The sequence below is a fragment of the Limulus polyphemus genome, unplaced genomic scaffold (assembly GCF_000517525.1).
Source record: "Limulus polyphemus unplaced genomic scaffold, Limulus_polyphemus-2.1.2 Scaffold2687, whole genome shotgun sequence".
In the NCBI taxonomy this organism is placed as follows: domain Eukaryota; kingdom Metazoa; phylum Arthropoda; class Merostomata; order Xiphosura; family Limulidae; genus Limulus; species Limulus polyphemus.
Genome location: NW_013668297.1, coordinates 57,666 through 77,886, shown reverse-complemented (window position 1 = coordinate 77,886; position 20,221 = coordinate 57,666). Strand labels below are relative to the sequence as shown.

Sequence of the window (20,221 nt, the reverse complement as noted above, 5' to 3'; positions counted from 1 at the left end):
AAATTCGGGAGTTAAATGCGGATTTGATGCACGAGAAAATAGTGCATATTGGACGTGAAGAAGGGAGCAAGTTGCACGTGGGGAAAAAAACGCGCCTGAATTAAATGTCACACCTGAATGCTCACATCCTTTTAATTATGTTTGAAATTATGAACATTGCTCAACATCATGAAAATTAAACCTTACTTTCAATAAGCAATCCTGAAAAATATTTGGAGGTGCTTAACTTTTTTCCAGGTGTATATATAGAGAGAAAATATAGCTTACCCAGTCACAGCTGCACCAAAGTTTGAAGGATGGCAAAAGTTGGAAGGCGGTTCCCCGACAAGGAAGAAACATCTACCCAATGATGACAGGGGAAGATAATCATATGATGTGGAGGCCACATGTCTGACTGTATAGTTACCTCCAATGAACAATGGAGGTGAGACTCCAGGAAAAACGAAATGTGCCCAATCACAGAGTCCATGCGTGAATCAAAAGACTCTGGAAAATCACCAAAAACAAACAGATGGAGAAAAGGAGCCATCCAAAAGTCATAAATATAAGAGGGAAGGTAGATTAACCTCTGAAAAAACAGACTCCTTCCCACTAAGATCCCAACAGCAACAAAATCACATATGAAGGGATATGGCCAAAAAGGGCAATAACACCAATAAGGAGTAAGGACAGAAAGTGTAATCCCAAAAAACCCCCTCAGTGGAGTGCCTCAGAAAGGAGATGTATGTTGGACAAATACTGTAGGAAAGCTTTAAAGGTAAGATAATGGTGGGAAAAAGGAAGTGGGAGAAATGGATATGATTATCAGGTACAGTCCCTCACATGAGAAAAAGTGACTAACTGCTGGGTGTTGAGAAAAAGTTGAGCAGCTTCTGATAAGCTAAAGCATAATGATCAGAAGTCCATGGAAGATGAGGCATGCTAACACCAGCCCTCAACTGAGAAATGTAATGCTCCGCATAAGGAAGGAAAACAAGGGGCCCTAATGACGGGTGACATGTTAAAAAAAAGAAATGGCATCATATGAAAACTGTAAAATTGGAACACACCTGAGAAAGCATATCCAAAAAGGCAGAGTTAGGCCTAGTAGATTTTGTAAAAGATGCATGGGAAGGCATAGCACAGGAAAAAAAACCAGCCAAAATCCTCCTCATCATGAACAGGTTTGGAAAATGCAGGAGGAACCCGAACATTGTCAGGAGGAAAAGGATGCCTCATATAATGATCAATCTCCTGAAGAATGATAGCTGAAAAATTCTTAATCAAGACCCTCAGACCTGAAGTCAGTAACGACATTCGAAGTAGTGGTAATGGTATCAGAAATTGTAAAACACAAGCTTCGGAATTCATTTTAAACTGTGAAGAACTCGAAAATGAGAAGAAAAAATCAATAAACAAAGGTAAGTTATTATGGCAAACTACTACAAACAAAACTAACTGTTGCAAATAAATGAATAAGTAAATCACTACTTAGCAAAAAAAATTAGATGAACATGCAAAAAGAGTACAAGTGAAAAACATCTAAACTCGATCACTGCCTAATGAGAAGTGATAATTCAGTAGAATCGAATAGGAGTCACATGCATCAGGAGGGTGTGTCACACTCTTACTGGCGGAAGGCTGTCACATGATGATTTATATGCAAGACACTGTTGAACCATGTTCATCGTGGGGTACCTGGAAGTTCGAGGCTTGTAGCATGTAAAATATTTTTGTATATAGAGAGCAGCACTGAAGAAGAACAGCTATACATGTGAGATGAGGTAATGTACCATATCAAAAACAATCATGATTAATATATTGATTCATCATGCTTATAAAATCACCAGCATGTGTGATTGATTTCATAAGGAGTTTTCAAAACATTAAAATTTTTTAAAGAAAAATGACTTTCCAAATAACAATATGTTTATTTGAGTAAGGTCAATAACCCTGAAAAATAAAAATAGGACCTTCCTAAACAACCTTGGTCAATAACATAGCCATATACTAGCAAAAATATTGATTGTGAACAATCTGTTTTGTTAACTTTTCATTGAGGTTATTCATTGAGATAATTTAAAAGTTACCTATAAACCTATCTGTAGATCATAATATTTGTTCAAGTTAAAAGACAAAAGACAGCTGTTCAATACAGTGCACAAATTTAAATGTCCTATCTGTAAACCTAAGTAGTTCTAGATGATTACAAACACACATAAAACAACATGCAAAACAAATCAGCTATGTGTAATCACACTCTTATTGAATGTGACTTAGCAATACATTGCTCATTTAACATTTCTTACAAGAGGAAAAGATGAGAAAAGATTGTATATAAAAGAAACTCAATTAATTAGCAGCTTACGGTCAAAACACAATAAACAAACTTTGGCAATTAACCCTATCACCACGGGTATCCTGTGCTGCACATAACAAGGTTTTAGTGTCTTACATTCAAAATTTTATTAAACTACTTTTTATTTATGTTATACCAATTAGTTTGGCATAAAATCTTAGTTAATAATCCATACTTTAATAGTATTTAAGTTCTTAGTTAGATAAGACAATATTAAGAAAAATCCCAAACTTCCCTAGTGTGACACATTTTCTCTAGGTATCTTCGCTTCTCTACTTTATCCATCACCCCTTCAAAAAGTACAAAGTTCAATGTAAATTACTCACTATAAAATCATCATTGCTCAGACAAATCATAATTTGTATAGCCTTCAGTTTTGTTTGGTTACACAGCTATCAAATAGAAAATCAGACCCCTCTTGCCACACCCACCAGTCACATCCTCTCTTTCAGGATGTGTTAACAGTTCTCTCTTATGTATAATTATATATTACCTATAACTAATAGAAAGCCAAGGTTTTCATATATCAAATGAGGTATTAGATTACATTGTGTCCTGAACAGAGAATCGTCAATTTCACTTGAAATACAACTTTGATTCCAATGGGAATGACAACGGCTTGCTTGGATGAATTTGTAACGACTCTTGTCGCATAGTTAGAAAGCCAGAAAAATTGCAATTGTGAGAGGAAATTGTCTGCTTTTTGCATGTTATTAGTCTATGTTATTTAGTGCATTATATAATTAAATAAAAATTATTTAATGCACTACTACCATTAGTATAGAAAAAATAGGGTTAAGTTGACAGCAAAAAAAAAAAAATCTGTATAAGTACTTTACTTCTTGTTTTTCATTTTTATTCTTTATTTATTACTATAAAAAATAACTAAAATGTAAAAATAGGTATCTCTTTAGGTTAGTTAAGGTTAGATTAGGTAAAATAAATAATAATAATAGAATAAAAATATTTCACAAGGGATGTAAGCAAGCAGCTCATGGGTAATGTAATTCAATGGTGCAATGTGAGCTGCATGTTTCCCCAAATGATTTACAACTTATAATGGTGCTAATAGTGGTTAGACACAGTTCAAAAGGCAATAAAACAAAATGTTATTATAAATAGATATATACTGTTAATATTCGTGCCATATAAGTTGTAAATCACATTACAAACAAGCAGCTCACACTACAGTATAGAATTACATAACGCATGGACTACTCGTGAATGTATCTTGTGAAAAATTATTATTACTATTTTTATTCTTTATTTTACCTTATCTAACCTAAACATTTTCCAATTATTAAATTTAGTTACTTTTGTAATAACAAGTGAAGAATATAGATGAAAAATATGAAAAGAATTACTTACCTAGGTCTTTTTTTTTTCCCCCTTTGACTGTTGATGACACTTAACCCTATTTTTTTTACATTAATGGTACTACTGTACTAAATAATATTTTTATTTAATTTAATAACGCACCAAAGAATACAGAATAATCACATGTAAAAAACAGACAATGTCCTATAACTATCACAATTTTTGTGGTTTTCTAACTATGCAACAAGAGCCATTAAAAATTCAGCTAAGCTCACTGATGTGTTTCCCATGGGAAGAAAGTTTGAACTGAAAGCAAAATTGAGAATTCTCTGTACAGGAAACAATGTAATATAATACATCATTCTTCAGATTAATACTTTGGCTTTCCATTGGTTATAAATAATATAGTACTAAATGTGAGAGAGAACTATTGGCAATATCAGAAAGAGATTTGACAGATCTATTTGAAGGCTCTGTAATTAACCCATTAACTGCTGCAGGAGCAGCTCAGTTGCCATTTTCTGACTCACAGATAAAACGGAGTTGCCATCAATCACAATAAAATGGTAATTTTCGTCATTTGCATAGAGTTATAGTTATATATGTGCGATTGACGGATATTTCCGTCATTCGCAACTGAGCCATAGAACTTGAATGCCGGAAATATCCATCATCCGCAGCTAATGGTTTAAATAAGGTATGAAAATTATGCGCTGCTTGACCAATAAAAACATTATAATGAGTAATTTACATTAAATTTCATACTTCTTCTAAGGGTGGTAAATAAATTAGAGAATAGAGAATGACTAGAGAGAAAATGAAACAATTCTTATACTAGGGGAAATTCAGTATTTTGTTTTTAATACCACTTTATAAAATACAGAACTTAAAAGGTATACATTATTAAAATTAGGTTTATTTGCTGCATTTTTTATGCAACATTTATTTGCATACCATGATAATAAAGTAGTTTACTTAAATTTTGAATGTAATTCATTAAAACCTCATCATATGCACAAAAGATGCCTGTGGTAAGAAAAAAATCAAGTATGCATAAAAACAATTTCTGTGAGAAAAAATGCTGTAGTTCTTCTGTTGTTAAGTTGTACCAGTAAATATGTACCTCAAAATGTTTTTAATTGTTAAAATACTAAAACTGTTTTTTGTACAAAATAAAAAATATAAATATATGCCTTTTTAGACCTAATACTATATAATATCTGACATAAGGTCAATGTCTGTTTTATTTAAAGAAGTTTAAGTCAAATTACATTTTCTCAATAAAGGTTTCATTTACAAAAGAAAAAATCCTAAACAAAGAAGTCACTAAGCTGACATAAGACTTCAGAACAGCCAAACAATGATTTTGATTGCAAACCTTTGTACACTCTGACATTACCATGTCAGTGATAAACAACAGCATGCATTAACCAAACCAATGATTTCCCATGCAATCTCTTGTCCACTCTGTTTGACACATCCAACACCAATGATAACCACACTGTGGTCGAGTGCAAACCATGTGCATACAACCACCTACAAATGTAAAAAAAGAACAGAAAAATAAATTTAATAAAATCTATACTTACTAATAAATCTGTGTTCCAGACACTAACAAGTAATATTTTACTACTATTTCTCTTTGAGAAAATAAGAGAATATTCTTATTGAAGACATTCAAAACAGCAGCTATAAAGAGTGCACTTCCAATCAGTCAATAAACAAGTTGGACAATGCCAAATGAAATACTTTTAATCAAATTCTTTCAAGTTTTATTTTGCTCTGTTGGCTATAACAGTGCAAGAACATGTTAAGAGACTAATTTAACTATCACATTATGATGACAAAACCTTGTCGAAACGTTGTACATTTGCTGTTATGTTAAACTTATATTTCATAGATAGTATGATGCCACTTAAAACTCATCTATTTGAAAAGGTCCTCAAGAGCACTTTCTGATGCAAAATATGTATACATTCAGAACACAATATGTTTATATTGAGGCATTTAAAATATGTGCAAAGAACAAAGAATATGGCTAACTTTGTGATATTCAAAATTTTATGTTATATGTGCAGAACAAGAAATACACAAATGATGGTTTCAGTTATTCCATGGCCTGTTATATGTATACATGTTGCAGTGGAAAACTGTTACATTTCACCCTTCCTTTCTTTGCAGGTATCCTGCATTTTTAAAATATTTTTTAAATGAGTCCTCTTACATAGTTAGAAAGGTCATAAACTTTTGCTAGTCTTCACAACACAGTGATTATTTTGATTGACCTTAAGAACTTTTGTTCCAACTTAACAGCGCAATACATCGTTACTCCTAACCCAGTTTTCAAAATGCTATAGAGTCCAGCCGGTCAAATAAATAAAAATAAACTTACTGTCCGAGATAAATTTATTCTCTAACAAACCATTACCTGAATTTGTCGTTTTTGGCATATACTCATAACTTACCTGCTGGATATCAGTGCACATAAATACCACAAGTTATCTTGGTGATATTCATCATATTATTCCACATCCAATAGTTTATGGTAAACTAAACTGGTGATAGTTTTTATTCCATATTGTACTGTATGTATACCATAAAGTAATCTGGTAATATATATTCCATGTCTTACTATATTCTTACTATAACCTGGTGACATTTGTTATTCCATGTCCTATTACATGTGTACCATAAACTAACCTGGTGATGTTCGTTATTCTATGTCCTATTATACGTATACAACAAGCTAACCTGGTAATATTAATTATTCCATATTTTACTATATGTAAACAACAAGGTAACCTGGCGATATCTGTTATTCCATGTCTTACTATATGTACAGAACTGCTCTGTAATACCTGTTAACAACAACAAAAAACAAAACAGCCTAATCATTATAAGCATACAGACTGTATAAAACATCAAAAAACAATCCCACATGTAACCATAATTTGTTACTTATTCTGCTGTGTACATGTATGAATACAGGAATGTTTCTTGATGGCTGAACTTATAATTATGCATTATAATCCTGGAGTTGTGTTATTTACATGTATGAATGTTATTCATACACTGTTCAAGAGAAAAAGAAAACAAAAAATCAATTGAAGGAGCTTTTTACCATCTTTTTCAGTTGACGTTCGACATTTTGGACATGGTTTTGTTGTACTTTTTATTGTTTTTTTAGTGTCTTCTTCCCATCTTGCTTGTTCCACATTTTCATCATTCAAAATGTAAGGGTACTTTGAAAACATAAAAAAAAGTATTCTCAGTTACTATAAAGAAACACACAACTTACACAAAATTAGCACAATATCCACAGGTTAGTTATTACTGAATTACTTAATGAACTGAAATATACTTATTCTGTATTCCAGAAATCAACTATACAGACTAACCTAAAAGAACACCACCACCCAGATATATCAACTATGACAAGCTTACAGTAATATGTCTTTTCTAAAGTATTTAACCTTACCAATGCTTTAAGGCTGTTGCAGCTAAAGAGTCAGAAATTTGAAATGAAACAATTTTTTTTTAGTTCCATAATTTACTTCAATACATATTTAAAAGTTAACAAATTAAATATAACCTTCAGAAACTGTGTTCTGAACTGGGTGAAAAAGTGTTATTAGGGATTTATTAGGGATTATAATACATATACGTCATTCCTCTACAAGATAAAAGGAACCTTTTGGTAGATATTCTGAAATTAAGTAAATGAAAGAGAGATGCTTTATAATTATTTTCAACACTAAACATTTCATCTTATGACCTTGGGCTTAAATACTAATGTTGTAAGACAGGTGGTATACAACTACAACCACTACTTTGGATGGAGCAATGTTAAATATCAAAGTGGCTGATAACCACAAACATTTTAACTTTTGGTTGTAGTTAACAAGATTATTGCATCATATGTTATCAAAATCTGTTACTTTTCAATGTATTTCAGTAACAAAAATACAGACATTGTAAGAATATAAAATATAATACTTTCTTTTTTGCCAAGTGTCAAAATAAAAATGCTTTTAGTTATATTTCTTGATAGTATATAAATATATACTATGTTGCTGTTGGGCTTAGCATTCATCTACAGTAAGTTTCTGTGACTTGTTAATGATAATTAAATAGTACACACTTCACTTGTTTTAAAAATAATATATATATATATATACATATTTGGAACAAGTTAAATGTATGTACAACAAATTCTTCAACACACTCTCCTTCTTGTCAAATAACCACTTAGGCCTATTAAATTACTTTAGAATTTCAGCTGACATGCCAAACCATCTTCTCTATTACTATCGCGCTAGTATTCTGTGTATGATTCACTTAGAATTGTGGTGTGAGTTACCGTAATCGTTTGGTCTTCTTTCTTCTGAAGATCCTCCGTTCCTTCTGTCAAAGTGCACTCAGGCTGATTCAATTACTTTAGAACCTTGCTTTGATGGAATAAATTATTTTTCTTATCTTCTTTTCTATTGTTAGTCTTACTCTAGCATATTAAACGTTAGTCCTATCTCTTCTACAGTAATTAAATTTTCCTTTTGTAACTTTACTTTCTTCTGCTGTTATCTGTCTGCTGCTTCCCACTCATTTCGCGATATTTATATCTTTATCACCTAATCGTCTGTCTGTCTTTTATATTCTCAACATCAATGTATTGCAAAAGATGTTCAATAGTCTCAACATCAATGAATTATTAACAAAACCTCCTACAATCATCTGCTTTTAACTCTTGTTATAACAAAAACTAAACAATAATAAAAAATTCACTCACAAAAAAACATCAATCAATAACATCTAAACTAAACAGTCTTTTATATCATGACAGACATTGTTACAACTTCACCACATGTTGGATATCAGGCTAAACATATTTAACAACGCTTTTATCAGAAATGACCTACTCTGCAGTACCAGGACTTGGTTAAACAACCAAAACCAAATTATAGTTCTGGTCTGTAACAATTGCTATATTTAGAATTAAAATAATTGCTCTTGAAGATCATGTAAAATATACTCATCAAACCATAAAGTCATGAAAAATGCTAAACATTTACAAAAAATATTTTCTGCCTGAAGTTAAATTCAAATATGAAACAGAACAGAATCAGTCCTGTAAGGAGAGCCATGACACAGCTATATAAAACTTCATGTGTTTTACAAAAACTATATTCCCATTATTTCTAATAATAATATTAAATTTCTAAGTATACATCTTGACAACAGACTTGTGAGAATAAAACATGTTAAGATTACATGCAAAATAAATAATGTAGCAATTACGTACTCATGTATCTAAAGTTGCCTCATTGTAATTACCTTCAAAATATAGAAATCCTTTACTCATCTTTTAATGGAGTATGGTTGAACTGACTATCTTAGCTATTTCAGTCAACTTAAAAATCTTTAAATAATCCAAAACCTTCTTCATTAGACTCCCAATAATTATTCTGAATAATTTAATTGATTTGCAATTAGGTAAATTTAGAAAAAATGTAACAAATTTTGTACAAAAAGATTATTTCTTCTCAGAACCTCAATAAAATCTTCCAAATGACGAGGAAAGTTAATTCAAAGTAAAACAAATAATTTGGTATTATCAAAAACCATAAACTTCATAAACCTGCATTAGTTCAAACTAAACCAGTTGTTAGTCTATAGTCAAGTAAATGATGATACGAGTCTTTACCGTTAACATGTCTGTCCTATTCCAGTCAGCATAATGAGTCCTGGTACTAGGCAAAAGGCCTTGTGAGCACTGTATATATCATTTACTTTTTAAAGTTCTTACCATTTTTATTTTTTCTTCTCCATTTTATATTTTCTTATTTACCAACAAACCTTGCACTCCTTGTGTCCACACAATCAACAAATTCACTCTAGATTTCCTCTGGCTTTTCTGTTCTTTTTCTTGCATTATTATACCAGTCATATATGTATTATTCTTTCACCAGTAGTACAATAATTAAACAGCTGCTCAGTGAGCATCCTTGATTCAACTGAGATATCTGTTCAATGCTTGACTAAGGTTAAAGAGAGTTTAGTGTACAAATACACATTTTCTGATTGAGGTTTTAAGTAGAATTGACTATACAGATTGGAGTTAGAGAGAGTTTATTATAAACAGAACCACTTTCGTACTGGAATTAGATAGTTTACTATATAGATAACCACTTGCTGATTGAGGTTAAAGAGGCTTTACTATGTAGAAACCAACCTTCTAACTGGAGTTAAAGAGAAAGTTTACTATGCAGATAACTTCCTTAATAGGGTTAAAGAGGGTTTACTATACAGAAAACCACCTACTGTCTGAGGTAAAAGAGGAATTATAAAATACAAAGAACCACAAGATGTACAGGATTAAAAATGGGTTATACTGTATGGAGAACCACCTGCTGTCTGGGGTTAAAGAGGGTTTACTAACAGACACACACCTGATAACTGGAGTTAAAGAGGGTTTACTATACATAGAACCACCTTCTATGTGGAGTTAAAGAGGGTTAACTATATAGAGAACTACCTTCTATCTGGGGTTAAAGAGTGTTAACTATATAGATAACCACCTTCCATCTGGGGTGAAAGAGGGTTAACTATATAGAGACTCATCTGCTGTCTGTGGTTAAAGAAGGTTTACCATACAGAAACCCATCAGCTCAGTGTGGTTAAAGAGGATTTACTATACATACAACCATTTGCTGACTGTGATTAAAAAGGGATTACTATACAGAGACCCACCTGCTGACTAGTTAGAAGGTTTACAGTACAAATATACCCTGCTGTCTAGGGTTAAAGAGGATTTACTATATAGAGAATAATTTGTTTTCTGGGGTTTAATATACAGTTAACAACCTGATTTCAGGAGTTAAAAACTCTTTAACAACCTGATGTCTGGGGTAAAAGAGGGTTTACTACACATACAACCACCTCCAGACTATGGTTAGAGGGTTTACTATTCAGAAACCAAGCTGCTAAGTGTGGATAAAGAAGGTTTACTTTACAGAGATCCATCTGTTCTTTAGGGTTAGAGGATTTACTATACAGAAGGCCATCTGTTATATGGAGTTAAAGAGGATTTACTATACAGAGAAAGAGCTGAAAATTGTGGATAAAGAGGATTTACTAAACAGAAACTCACCTGTTGTCTGGAGCTACACAGAGACCAACCTTCTGATTGTGGTTAGCTCTTTCCATACTAGGTTGTTGGATTACACTGACTTTTAACCTCAAAATAGCCATCAGAATTCCCATATTATAACTTTTAATAAGTAAGTGCATCTTCAAGAAAGTTAGCAAGCTTTCAGTAAACATTACAAATTTTTTGTGCACAAATTAAATATTTTTTACTGGAGATTTGTCTGTGAATATATGGATTCACAATGTCGACTGCTCCAAGTGCAAAGTGATTTTCATGTTCAGATTAAAAATATTTTTCTTCACTTGAAAATGTTCATATTTCATTGGTGTAATCTCTAAAACATCCTAAATAAATATCAAATGTTCTTTTTCAATAAGACTCTATATTTTATCTGTTATTTTCTCTACCCTAACTCTATTCACACTCAGTAAAGTTGACCAGCCTTGAAACCACCATACAAAAATATGAAATAAAATTACCCTTTCTTCTTTCTAGAATGGCTGCAATTTGTAACAGGAAAATACAGTTGTTTAAGGCTCGTAACATCTGCTGCTACTTAAATTTCATTGTTTTATTGTCCTTTGAAATATGTCTAACTAATAATCCTACCACACAAGTTGTAAATCACTTGGCGAACATATAGCTCATGTTACTGTATCGAATTACATTCGCATGAGTTATTCATTAGCATACGTAGTAAAAAGTGTTTATTATTATTATGTTACCTAATCTAACATTAGCTAACCTAACAAGTTTATAATTTTTACATTTTAGTTACTTTCATAATAATAGACAAAAAAATACACATGAAAATAAGAAATATGGTACTGACCTAAATCTTGTTTTTTGCCATCAATTGCTGGTGAAACTTAACCCTACTTTTTTTTTATACTAATGGTTCTACTACACTAGATGAGGGTCACTGATGAGGAGTGGAATTCTCCGAAACTAGTCTGGCTCAATACACACCCCTAATGAATGAATAGACTATTTCAAGCTTTTACTTGTTGTTAAACAATGTTTAAACAACTCTATTCAATTATATACCAGCTGCCCAGTGTCGGCTAACAATACAAAGAATTAAACTGTGGCAAAATGTTAAAAGTTCTTCAGATACCTATAGAATGATAGGTTTCTTTTTTGTGAGTAAAAAACACTTAAATACACCATTTCGATTTTCAATACCTTACTACTTATTATAAAGGCTTGGTTTGGTCTGTTACTTCATTGGTGGTAGTGTGCAGGATCAATGATGAGGAGTGGAATTCTCCGAAACTAGTCTGGCTCGAGACACACCCCCAATGAAAGAATAGACCATTCCAAGCTTTTACTTATTGTTAAACAATGTTTAAACAACTCTATTCAACTAAATTTTTTATTGAATTAAATACAGCTTGAAAGAACACAAATAATAAAATGCACAAAGCAATCAATGTCCTATAAGTATCACAATTTTCCTGGCTTTCTAAAAATTTTTCAAAATTCAGCTAAGCTTATTGATATGATTTCCATGAGAATAGTTTCAAAACGGAAGCTAAATAGCTAAGGATCTGTACAGAAAACAAGGTAATACAATATGTCATTTGATAGATTTGACTTTCTGTTGGTTACAAATAATATAGTATAAAATGTCTCGGAGAACTATTGGCAATTTGTGAAAGATGGAATGTGACAGGTGGGTGTGGCAAGTGGATCTGATTTTAGTTTATGACTCCTTAGATAAATCAGATTGAAGGCTATAAACATTATGTTTTTCCTGAGTAATATCTATATTATAATGAGTAAATTATAAAATTCCATACTTCTTGGAGGGGGTGGTAAATAACTTAGAATAGAGGAAAAAACCTAAACAAGAAATGCCATCATTCTCATACTAGAGGATTTTTTAAAGTATCTCCTTATAAAATTAAGAACTTAAAACTCATATGATATTAATATTTGGTTTATAAGTTTATTCATATACTATGAAAATAGATTAAATAAATGTTGAATTTAATTCTCTAATGAGTCATGACATGCACACTTTGACCTGCCCATGGCAAGTATTAAAGAGAAAATAAATATGTTTAATATGAAGATCTTGCATCTGGATCAAAGTATAAGAAAAATTTGATTTAAAAAAATAAATCACCAATTTTTTGCCACCCTGCTTAGTATACAGAGACCCACCTGTTGACTGTGGTTAAATAGGATTTGCTACAAAGAGTTCCACCTGCTGACTGTGGTTAAGAGAGTTCACTATACAGAGAACTACCTGCTGTCTGGGGTTAAAGAGGGCTCACAATACAAAGACCCACCTACTGTCTGGGGTTAAAGAGGGTTTTATATAAAGAGAAACACTTGTTGTCTGGGATTAATGAGGGTGTAATATACAGATACCAACCTTCTGATTGTGGTCAAAGAGCAACACATTAAATAGTTATGCAGAAATGGAGTTTTACAGGAAATATAGTTCATTGATTCACTACTTATCAAGGCTCAATATTTTCAATCTTCAATAATTCACATAAGTTTGCAAAATTTTACTGTCAAAAATATAAATATCTGCACATTTTTTCAATGATAAAATCATAAAGTTTTTCATGTTACATTAATATACTTAATATACACGGTTAACTCTTATCTAATCTTATGCAGCTCATGGACACAACATTGTATTATTGTACTTGCTGAATAAGTGTAGAAATGTCTTGTTATCAATTATACAAAAAATAAAACAATCAAGGAATGTTAAGTTTAATAATAAAAGAAAGGAATTAAATGAGATATTGAAATCTTCTGCTGCTTTAATAAATAAACTTCTTTTAGATGTAGGGTTTAAACTAATGTTCAAAAGTGAAAAAAATCAGAAATACATTAAACCACTTCTTGAACTTTTTCAACAAGAAAGAAACTAAATTGTAAAGCCCTTATTTTGCAGTTTATGTTGAAGTACATACATTTTCTATTTTGTTTATGCATGTCTCTTACTTAATGTTCACTGAGAGTGTAACCTAAAATAATGTTACTCAGTTAACCAATTAGCATTAAGCTCTTGTTGGCAGAATCATCAATCATTGCATAAAATAAATTTCTGAAATAAACTTGAAGATAACTTTTATATGCAGAAACATATGTTAGCTGAGTTCTTGCACAAATCTTAAAATATAATGTTGGTAAATAGAAACATCGGCACATGTAGATACGTAGATCTTGAAAGTTGAGTTGTTCCAAACTTGAAAATAGCATTGATAATTGGACCAATTGTTGGTTGAGATGTTGCAAAGGAAATATCTGCTGAAGCTTTTCGACAGACACTACTCATAGCAGAACCATATGGAAAATGATCTATAGGATCTATAACATCTGAAGCAATAGGGTTTAAAAAAGCTTCAATGTTTCAAGTTTGTTTTTCTTGTAGTCTTTCAGTGCAAAATTATAAGAACTGTGAATGGTGTCTCTAAAATGTTACAAAAAGAATCAATTCGATCTCATAAAAGCTGTAAAACAGAGCCAAAGCACTGCTGAAATAGTAGGACCCTATCATAATGAATTTGAGAAAGCAAGGGAGACTGTAGTTTTTTTTTGCATTAACCCTTTTGCAAGAGGAGCTCCTTTAAATGCTTTTCTGTACAAGCCACTGTGTTACATTTAAAATTTAATTAAGCACCTTTAATATTAATGTATGTGAATGAATTTAATATTATAATGTGTATTATGATTTGAAGTTTTATTTTATCCAAGTTTTAAGCCCTTTATTACAAAATAAAACCTTTAAAAAACTACTTCAACTTCAGATGTATTATTGTGACCAACGAGCTATGAAAAATCTCTAATTTGGCTCTTTGTATCTTCAATAATACGATGGTAATAGAGTAGAGGTATGTCTAGCCACTAAGATGCTTACATTACATTCTGACTCATTTCTTTCAAAGTACTCTGAATGAATAAAGTTAAATCAAGTAGTATATATTTTTCAACCCCTGACAACTGTCACACCCACCTTCAACATATTTGTTTGAGCTTTATCCTTTCCATGTAGACATTACACATAACATGTGTATAACAACTAGAAAAGACTCATTTTACAGTATAAACTAACAATGGTTACTTTTAAATTAGTGACAAGTCATCATCACAGATTACATGAAATTGACTGTAGTATTGTTGGCTGCTTGATCAACTATAGCACTTGTGGTTGTTTCTTACCTAAATATGTTATAGTTAGAGATACAGTTTAAATTGTATTTAGGTCTTACTGTCATATTTTAGTAAATTATGTATTATTTATGTTTTAAAATGCATAATTAAAAGGATTAAACATTTTTAAATATTTGAAAAGTTTTTTTTGGTGTACAAAATTTGAAGATAGCTTTTATAAGCAGAAACATCTGTTAGCTGATTGTGGTTTAAATGGCGTATTACTTTTATCAAAGTAACAGAAAGTTAAAGCAACAAGAAGAATGCAGAAAATTCTATAATTCTGAATAAAATGAACATAACTGAGCACTAAAATGTCAAGGAAATGAATGAGCTTTTGAAATGCATGAAGTTCTCAAGAAGAATACTGTGCTTGGAGGATATGACGATTTCCTACTGGTGAAGGGTATAGTATAATGCTGATTGCATTACAAAATGTTGCAGTAAACGTTATTATATGTAGGCATAAGAATTTCCTTCAAAGGCTTGGTGCATGAGCAAAAAACTTTTTAGCAGTGGCATAAGATATTTGATCTATAGAGAAGTGAGCAATATTTCTAAAAATGCAACGATAAACAGCAAAGCTAAATTTTATAAATATACTAGCAAAAGCACCCAGCTTCCCTCAGAATATTTGGTTGATATATTCTAGATGACTATGTCAGTTTGTGTATTTAGAACCTATTGTAGCATAGAAGAACAGTCAAAAATATTTTAAGTATTAATATTTTCTAGAAACATAAAAATGCCGTAACTAAAGTACAGTAAATTAAGAATTATTTATTATCAAAAGAACTTTATCATTGTGTTAAATATTTTCCATTTATATTTGGTATCATAAATTTCTATCACATTTTATCAGAATCTATTACAAATTTTTACCATTGCAGTACTCCAGGTTCGACAATATTGGTTGTTTTCCAAAAGAAATCACAGGCAGACATACAGAAACTCTTTATAATAATAATAATATTATAAATAAGAGGTGGTTCCTCATATTACTTAGGGTCCACTTAGTATATGGGCAGAATTTCAGGTTTCTAGGTTCTTTCCTCTTGGAGTTATGGCAGTCACACACATGCACACAGAAACACATCCTTTTCACACACACACACACAGACACATCCTTTTATTATTATAGATATCTGAAAAACAAATACAAACAAGAAACTTACCTCTTGTGTAGTGTTTATGTTATCAATAGGCTCACACCTTCCAATATGATAGCCTTGAAGACACAAACGGCAAAACACAAACTATAAAACAAACAAAGGAAGACAGTCTTACTTTTTTTAGTAGATACTTTAAATATATTAAGTTTACATATTTCTCTTTTGAAAAAAATATATTACAAAATAATAATTCTTAAAATTAACAGACTAAACCATGAATAAATCTTCTTATTAGTTACTATCAATTTTATAAATTAAAGAAGATAAATAGTTTACTTATTATAGATGTTTTGATTACATTTACAAAAAAAAGCAAGTCCAGAACATCTCTTCTTTGAAATACTACACAATGTGAGATAGCAGCTTAAGGTTTGAAAACTACTTTACATAGTCACAAAGGATCAGCACAAAAAGTCTGGAATACACAGTTTCATGATCTAAGGAGAGCTAATCAGAGATATAACACTACAGCATGGGTAAAGTTAATGATTACCAAAAGATTCATATGGGAAGCTTGAAAAGGAAATAAAATTCAGAATATTGATAGTGTAATTGGTCCATGTGCATAAACCACACGATGACATTGATTCAAGAAACTTCTAAGCAGAATTCCTAAACATATTAGGAAAAGACCCTCTCATGCTCACTTTATATATTATAACATAATATATAAAAACCTTAAGTAAGTGCATAGTCAGTTTGTCAGTCAGCTAGCCAGACTACTAACCAAGTATATTCAGCAGTCACTTAGTTAAAAAATCAACCTATAATCATTTTTTCTTGATGTGTTTATTGCTTAGAATCAGCCATCATGTAAACTTCAACTTCCCCAAGTTTAAAATTTTTTATATTAAAAATAAGTTATTTAACTAACAGCAGAACTTACTGAACTGAAGGTATTAGGTACTATTCCATGATTTAGATGTTATTAGTCATTATTTACTAGTGAATTGAAGTATGTTGCTTCAATTTAAAGATTATTTATAATTTATTACTAATTTAAAATATGCTGCTTCATTACAACATTCAATAATTCTTACTGTTTTGTATAAATGTATATATATTTCAAAATAGTCACGAAATGTCTTGCTTTGTAATCACACATTATGACTGTTTCCTTGGCTCTCAAGTAAACTTCTCCAGTTGGAAACCAATGTATACATAACTGGTATTTCTAATAAGTAATATTGTAACTGAGTCAGAAGTAGGCCATGGTGTCTACTTGGAAGTGTTGTACAAGCGACCCTTTATACTAATAACCAAACCATTTGTAGTGGTTGTCATGAGCCAGATGGGGCTTGCATTCCCACTCAGAAACATGTGTTGGTTAATTCATCCCTACACCTGCTTATTCTTGTAAGCATATCACTATACAGAAATGAAATTTCATGACTTTTCAATGACCATTTTTAGAAATTCAAGGACCATTTCGTATGGGTTATAGAAAAACTGCACTTGGATGTACATTTTAAAAGGTAAATATCATACAAATAAGGCAGTAATATTTTTGATTAATAATCTAGCACATTTCTTGTTTGAAAGTTTCTGTTCAATTCTCACTATGACAACCTTCAAGAATTCTTCCTTCTTTCTAACAGCTTTTTTTGGGGAATTGACCATTGTGAGGTGGCTAACATTTCGTTCCCTTAGCTTTCTCAGAATTTACATCAGCTGATGAAAGGAGCTGCTTAATGTCAGACCCAAGTCTGATCTTCTTATTTTTGAGATCTTCCAGTTCCAATTCAACTTCTTTGACCTTTCTGTGATTTCTGCTTTCTGGATTTCTTCACTTCAAACTACAACCTATACTTTTGTCCAACAAAGGTAAAAACTTCTGTCGTTATGTTTACATTCAGGACATTACCAGCATATCTAATGCAGTCAATTATGACTCCCCTAGCATAAAGGGACAAGCTTTGATCTTTTTCTGTAATTGCTTCTTTATTTACAGAAAAGCCCCTTTTGAAACTGGTCTGTTCATGAGACAGGAAAATGAGTTATGAAAACTTTCTAAATTCATCTGAAATTGATATTTCTTTGACAAGATTTGTAAATATAGAGTATCTAGTCTGTCCTGCTCTCTCTGAAACATATTAACTCTTGAATCATGCAACTGCAGGGATGTCATGGAAAACGTTTTTTTTTTTACCATCTGAGAATAGTGCCACAGCCCTTTCTTCCATTCTGCCTGTCTTTATCATACTTTTTTGACAAGCTAAAAGAGCATTTCTGATGAAGGACTTGAATTAAACGTTTCAGTTGCTAACTATAGATCTCTGCATTGACAGTTCGCCATGGATCGAGGAGTTCAAAATGAATTACTCCTCTGATGTCCCACCAAATGCAAAGCATCACTTTCGGCGGATGGAGTCCACATTTTGGGGTCGGAAGTGGTTTTTGTCTAGGACTAAGCCATTGTTTTTGGCATTTAATATTCGCAGAGAGAATCCATTTTTCATCACTAGTGACAATTCTTTCCAAAAAATGGTTCACGCAAATTACGTGCCAAAAGAGACGAAGCAATGTTCACACATTGGAAACGATGATCATCAGAGAGTTCATGAGGCACCCAAACACCTTCATTATGGAGTTTTTCCACATTCCTTAAATGTTTACATATTTTTGCATGAGAGACATGCAATGTCAGGGCCATTTCATGAGTTAAGGCTAAGTCACCTGAATGAAATTTGCTGAACCATTGTTGACAGTTACAAACGTTCAAAACATTTCCATAAACTTCTTTGATATTCTTCGTGGCTAAAAAGGTGTTGTTTCCCTTCTTGTATTCAAACAGCATTACATTCCAAATCTGTGTTTCATTGTGTGCCATCACTATAAGGGATTAGAGTATACTAAACTTTACACATTATATAGGCTACACTAACATGACATTTAGGTGGTTCGTTTAACTATTATAAGTAATGTACGTTTTTTTTGGGGGGGGTAATGAAAGTGTTTCAAAAAGCTACATTATTTCTTGACGACCTAATATTTATCACAAATTTTTGTAGCCTTCTTTATAAACATTAAGGACTTTCCTTGTAACAAAACCAGTATCAATTTTGGAAGGTTCTTTTAAAATCTTTTCATCTGTAAAATCCAAGCTTGCAATTTGTTGTGGTCCATTTCAGTTTTTCAGTCGTTTTGAAATGACAAATATTTCCAACAATTTCCCAACAAGACCAAAGAGATCTACAGCCATAAAAGGCAACATCTGTTTTTCATCATGTAATTCTTTGAGAAAGTACTTGATTTAGTTAGCAACTGAGAGAAAAAACTGCTTTGGGGACAAAGAGATGGAAATTAATAGCTTCACAAATACTGTATAATGACTTAAGTTTTGGTGGGTTTTCTGTGCACTCATGTATTTTTAAGATTAGGTAGCAGGGACAAACTCTTTTCCACAAACTGATGTTCCACAATCATCAGTGCTTACAAAACTTTGGTGGAAGATCCAAGAATCCACTCTCATTTTCTAAGTTATCAGCTCTTGCTGAAGAATCTTTGAAAAAATAATAGTAATTTGCCAGAGTTTCTTCAAATTTCTAGTCAGCTGCTTTACACTCAACTCTAAATGCATTGTGAATTGTGTATAAATGACAAGATCCAACTAGCTACAGGTGTCTTTTTGGATTGAGTTTACTAGCTTCAATTGTTAACATTTAATCTAATTTCCAATTAACACTGGAGCCATCCATGGATATCTGCAATATATTCTAGAACTGAGGTATGTGACAACAGGGAACACTTATCAAATAGATCAGTAGCATGTCCTAAGAACTTTGATTTGATGCATCTCGTGTGGACAGTTTTTCATCCCAAAAGCAAGTATGCATGTCACACTGTTTCATGTTGAAGAATTTGTTCAAGCTCTCTTCAAATAAATGAATATATCCATCAGACTTCTGGATTTTCTGCTTCAATATGGAAGTGAAATATGGAACTAATCCATTTATTGGTAAGTATGATGCTCTGTCTTCTACAGATGAAACGTTTGGACAATTTCACTGTTGAGGAACATACTCTTGAAAATTCGATGACGAGGAACCCACTTTGAGACTAATAATG

The 20,221-nt window shown here is 31.7% G+C and overlaps 1 protein-coding gene across 2 annotated transcripts in view; it reads right to left on the bottom strand.

Annotated features, from left to right (window-relative positions):
• The window catches only part of LOC106467635 (E3 ubiquitin-protein ligase parkin-like), an 83,154-nt gene that overhangs the window by 7,180 nt on the left and 55,753 nt on the right, over positions 1–20,221 (bottom strand). The window contains exons 8-10 of one of the 2 annotated variants that reach the window (XM_013928003.2): positions 16,157–16,237; positions 6,777–6,897; positions 4,882–5,191 (exon numbers count right to left, since the gene is read on the bottom strand). In XM_013928003.2, coding sequence (XP_013783457.2) covers positions 5,082–5,191; positions 6,777–6,897; positions 16,157–16,237 — 312 coding nt within the window. In that variant the 3' untranslated portion in view covers positions 4,882–5,081. Of the gene's footprint in view, positions 1–4,881; positions 5,192–6,776; positions 6,898–16,156; positions 16,238–20,221 lie in introns of those variants that run through there. The other variant, XM_022395836.1, reaches the window with a different exon arrangement.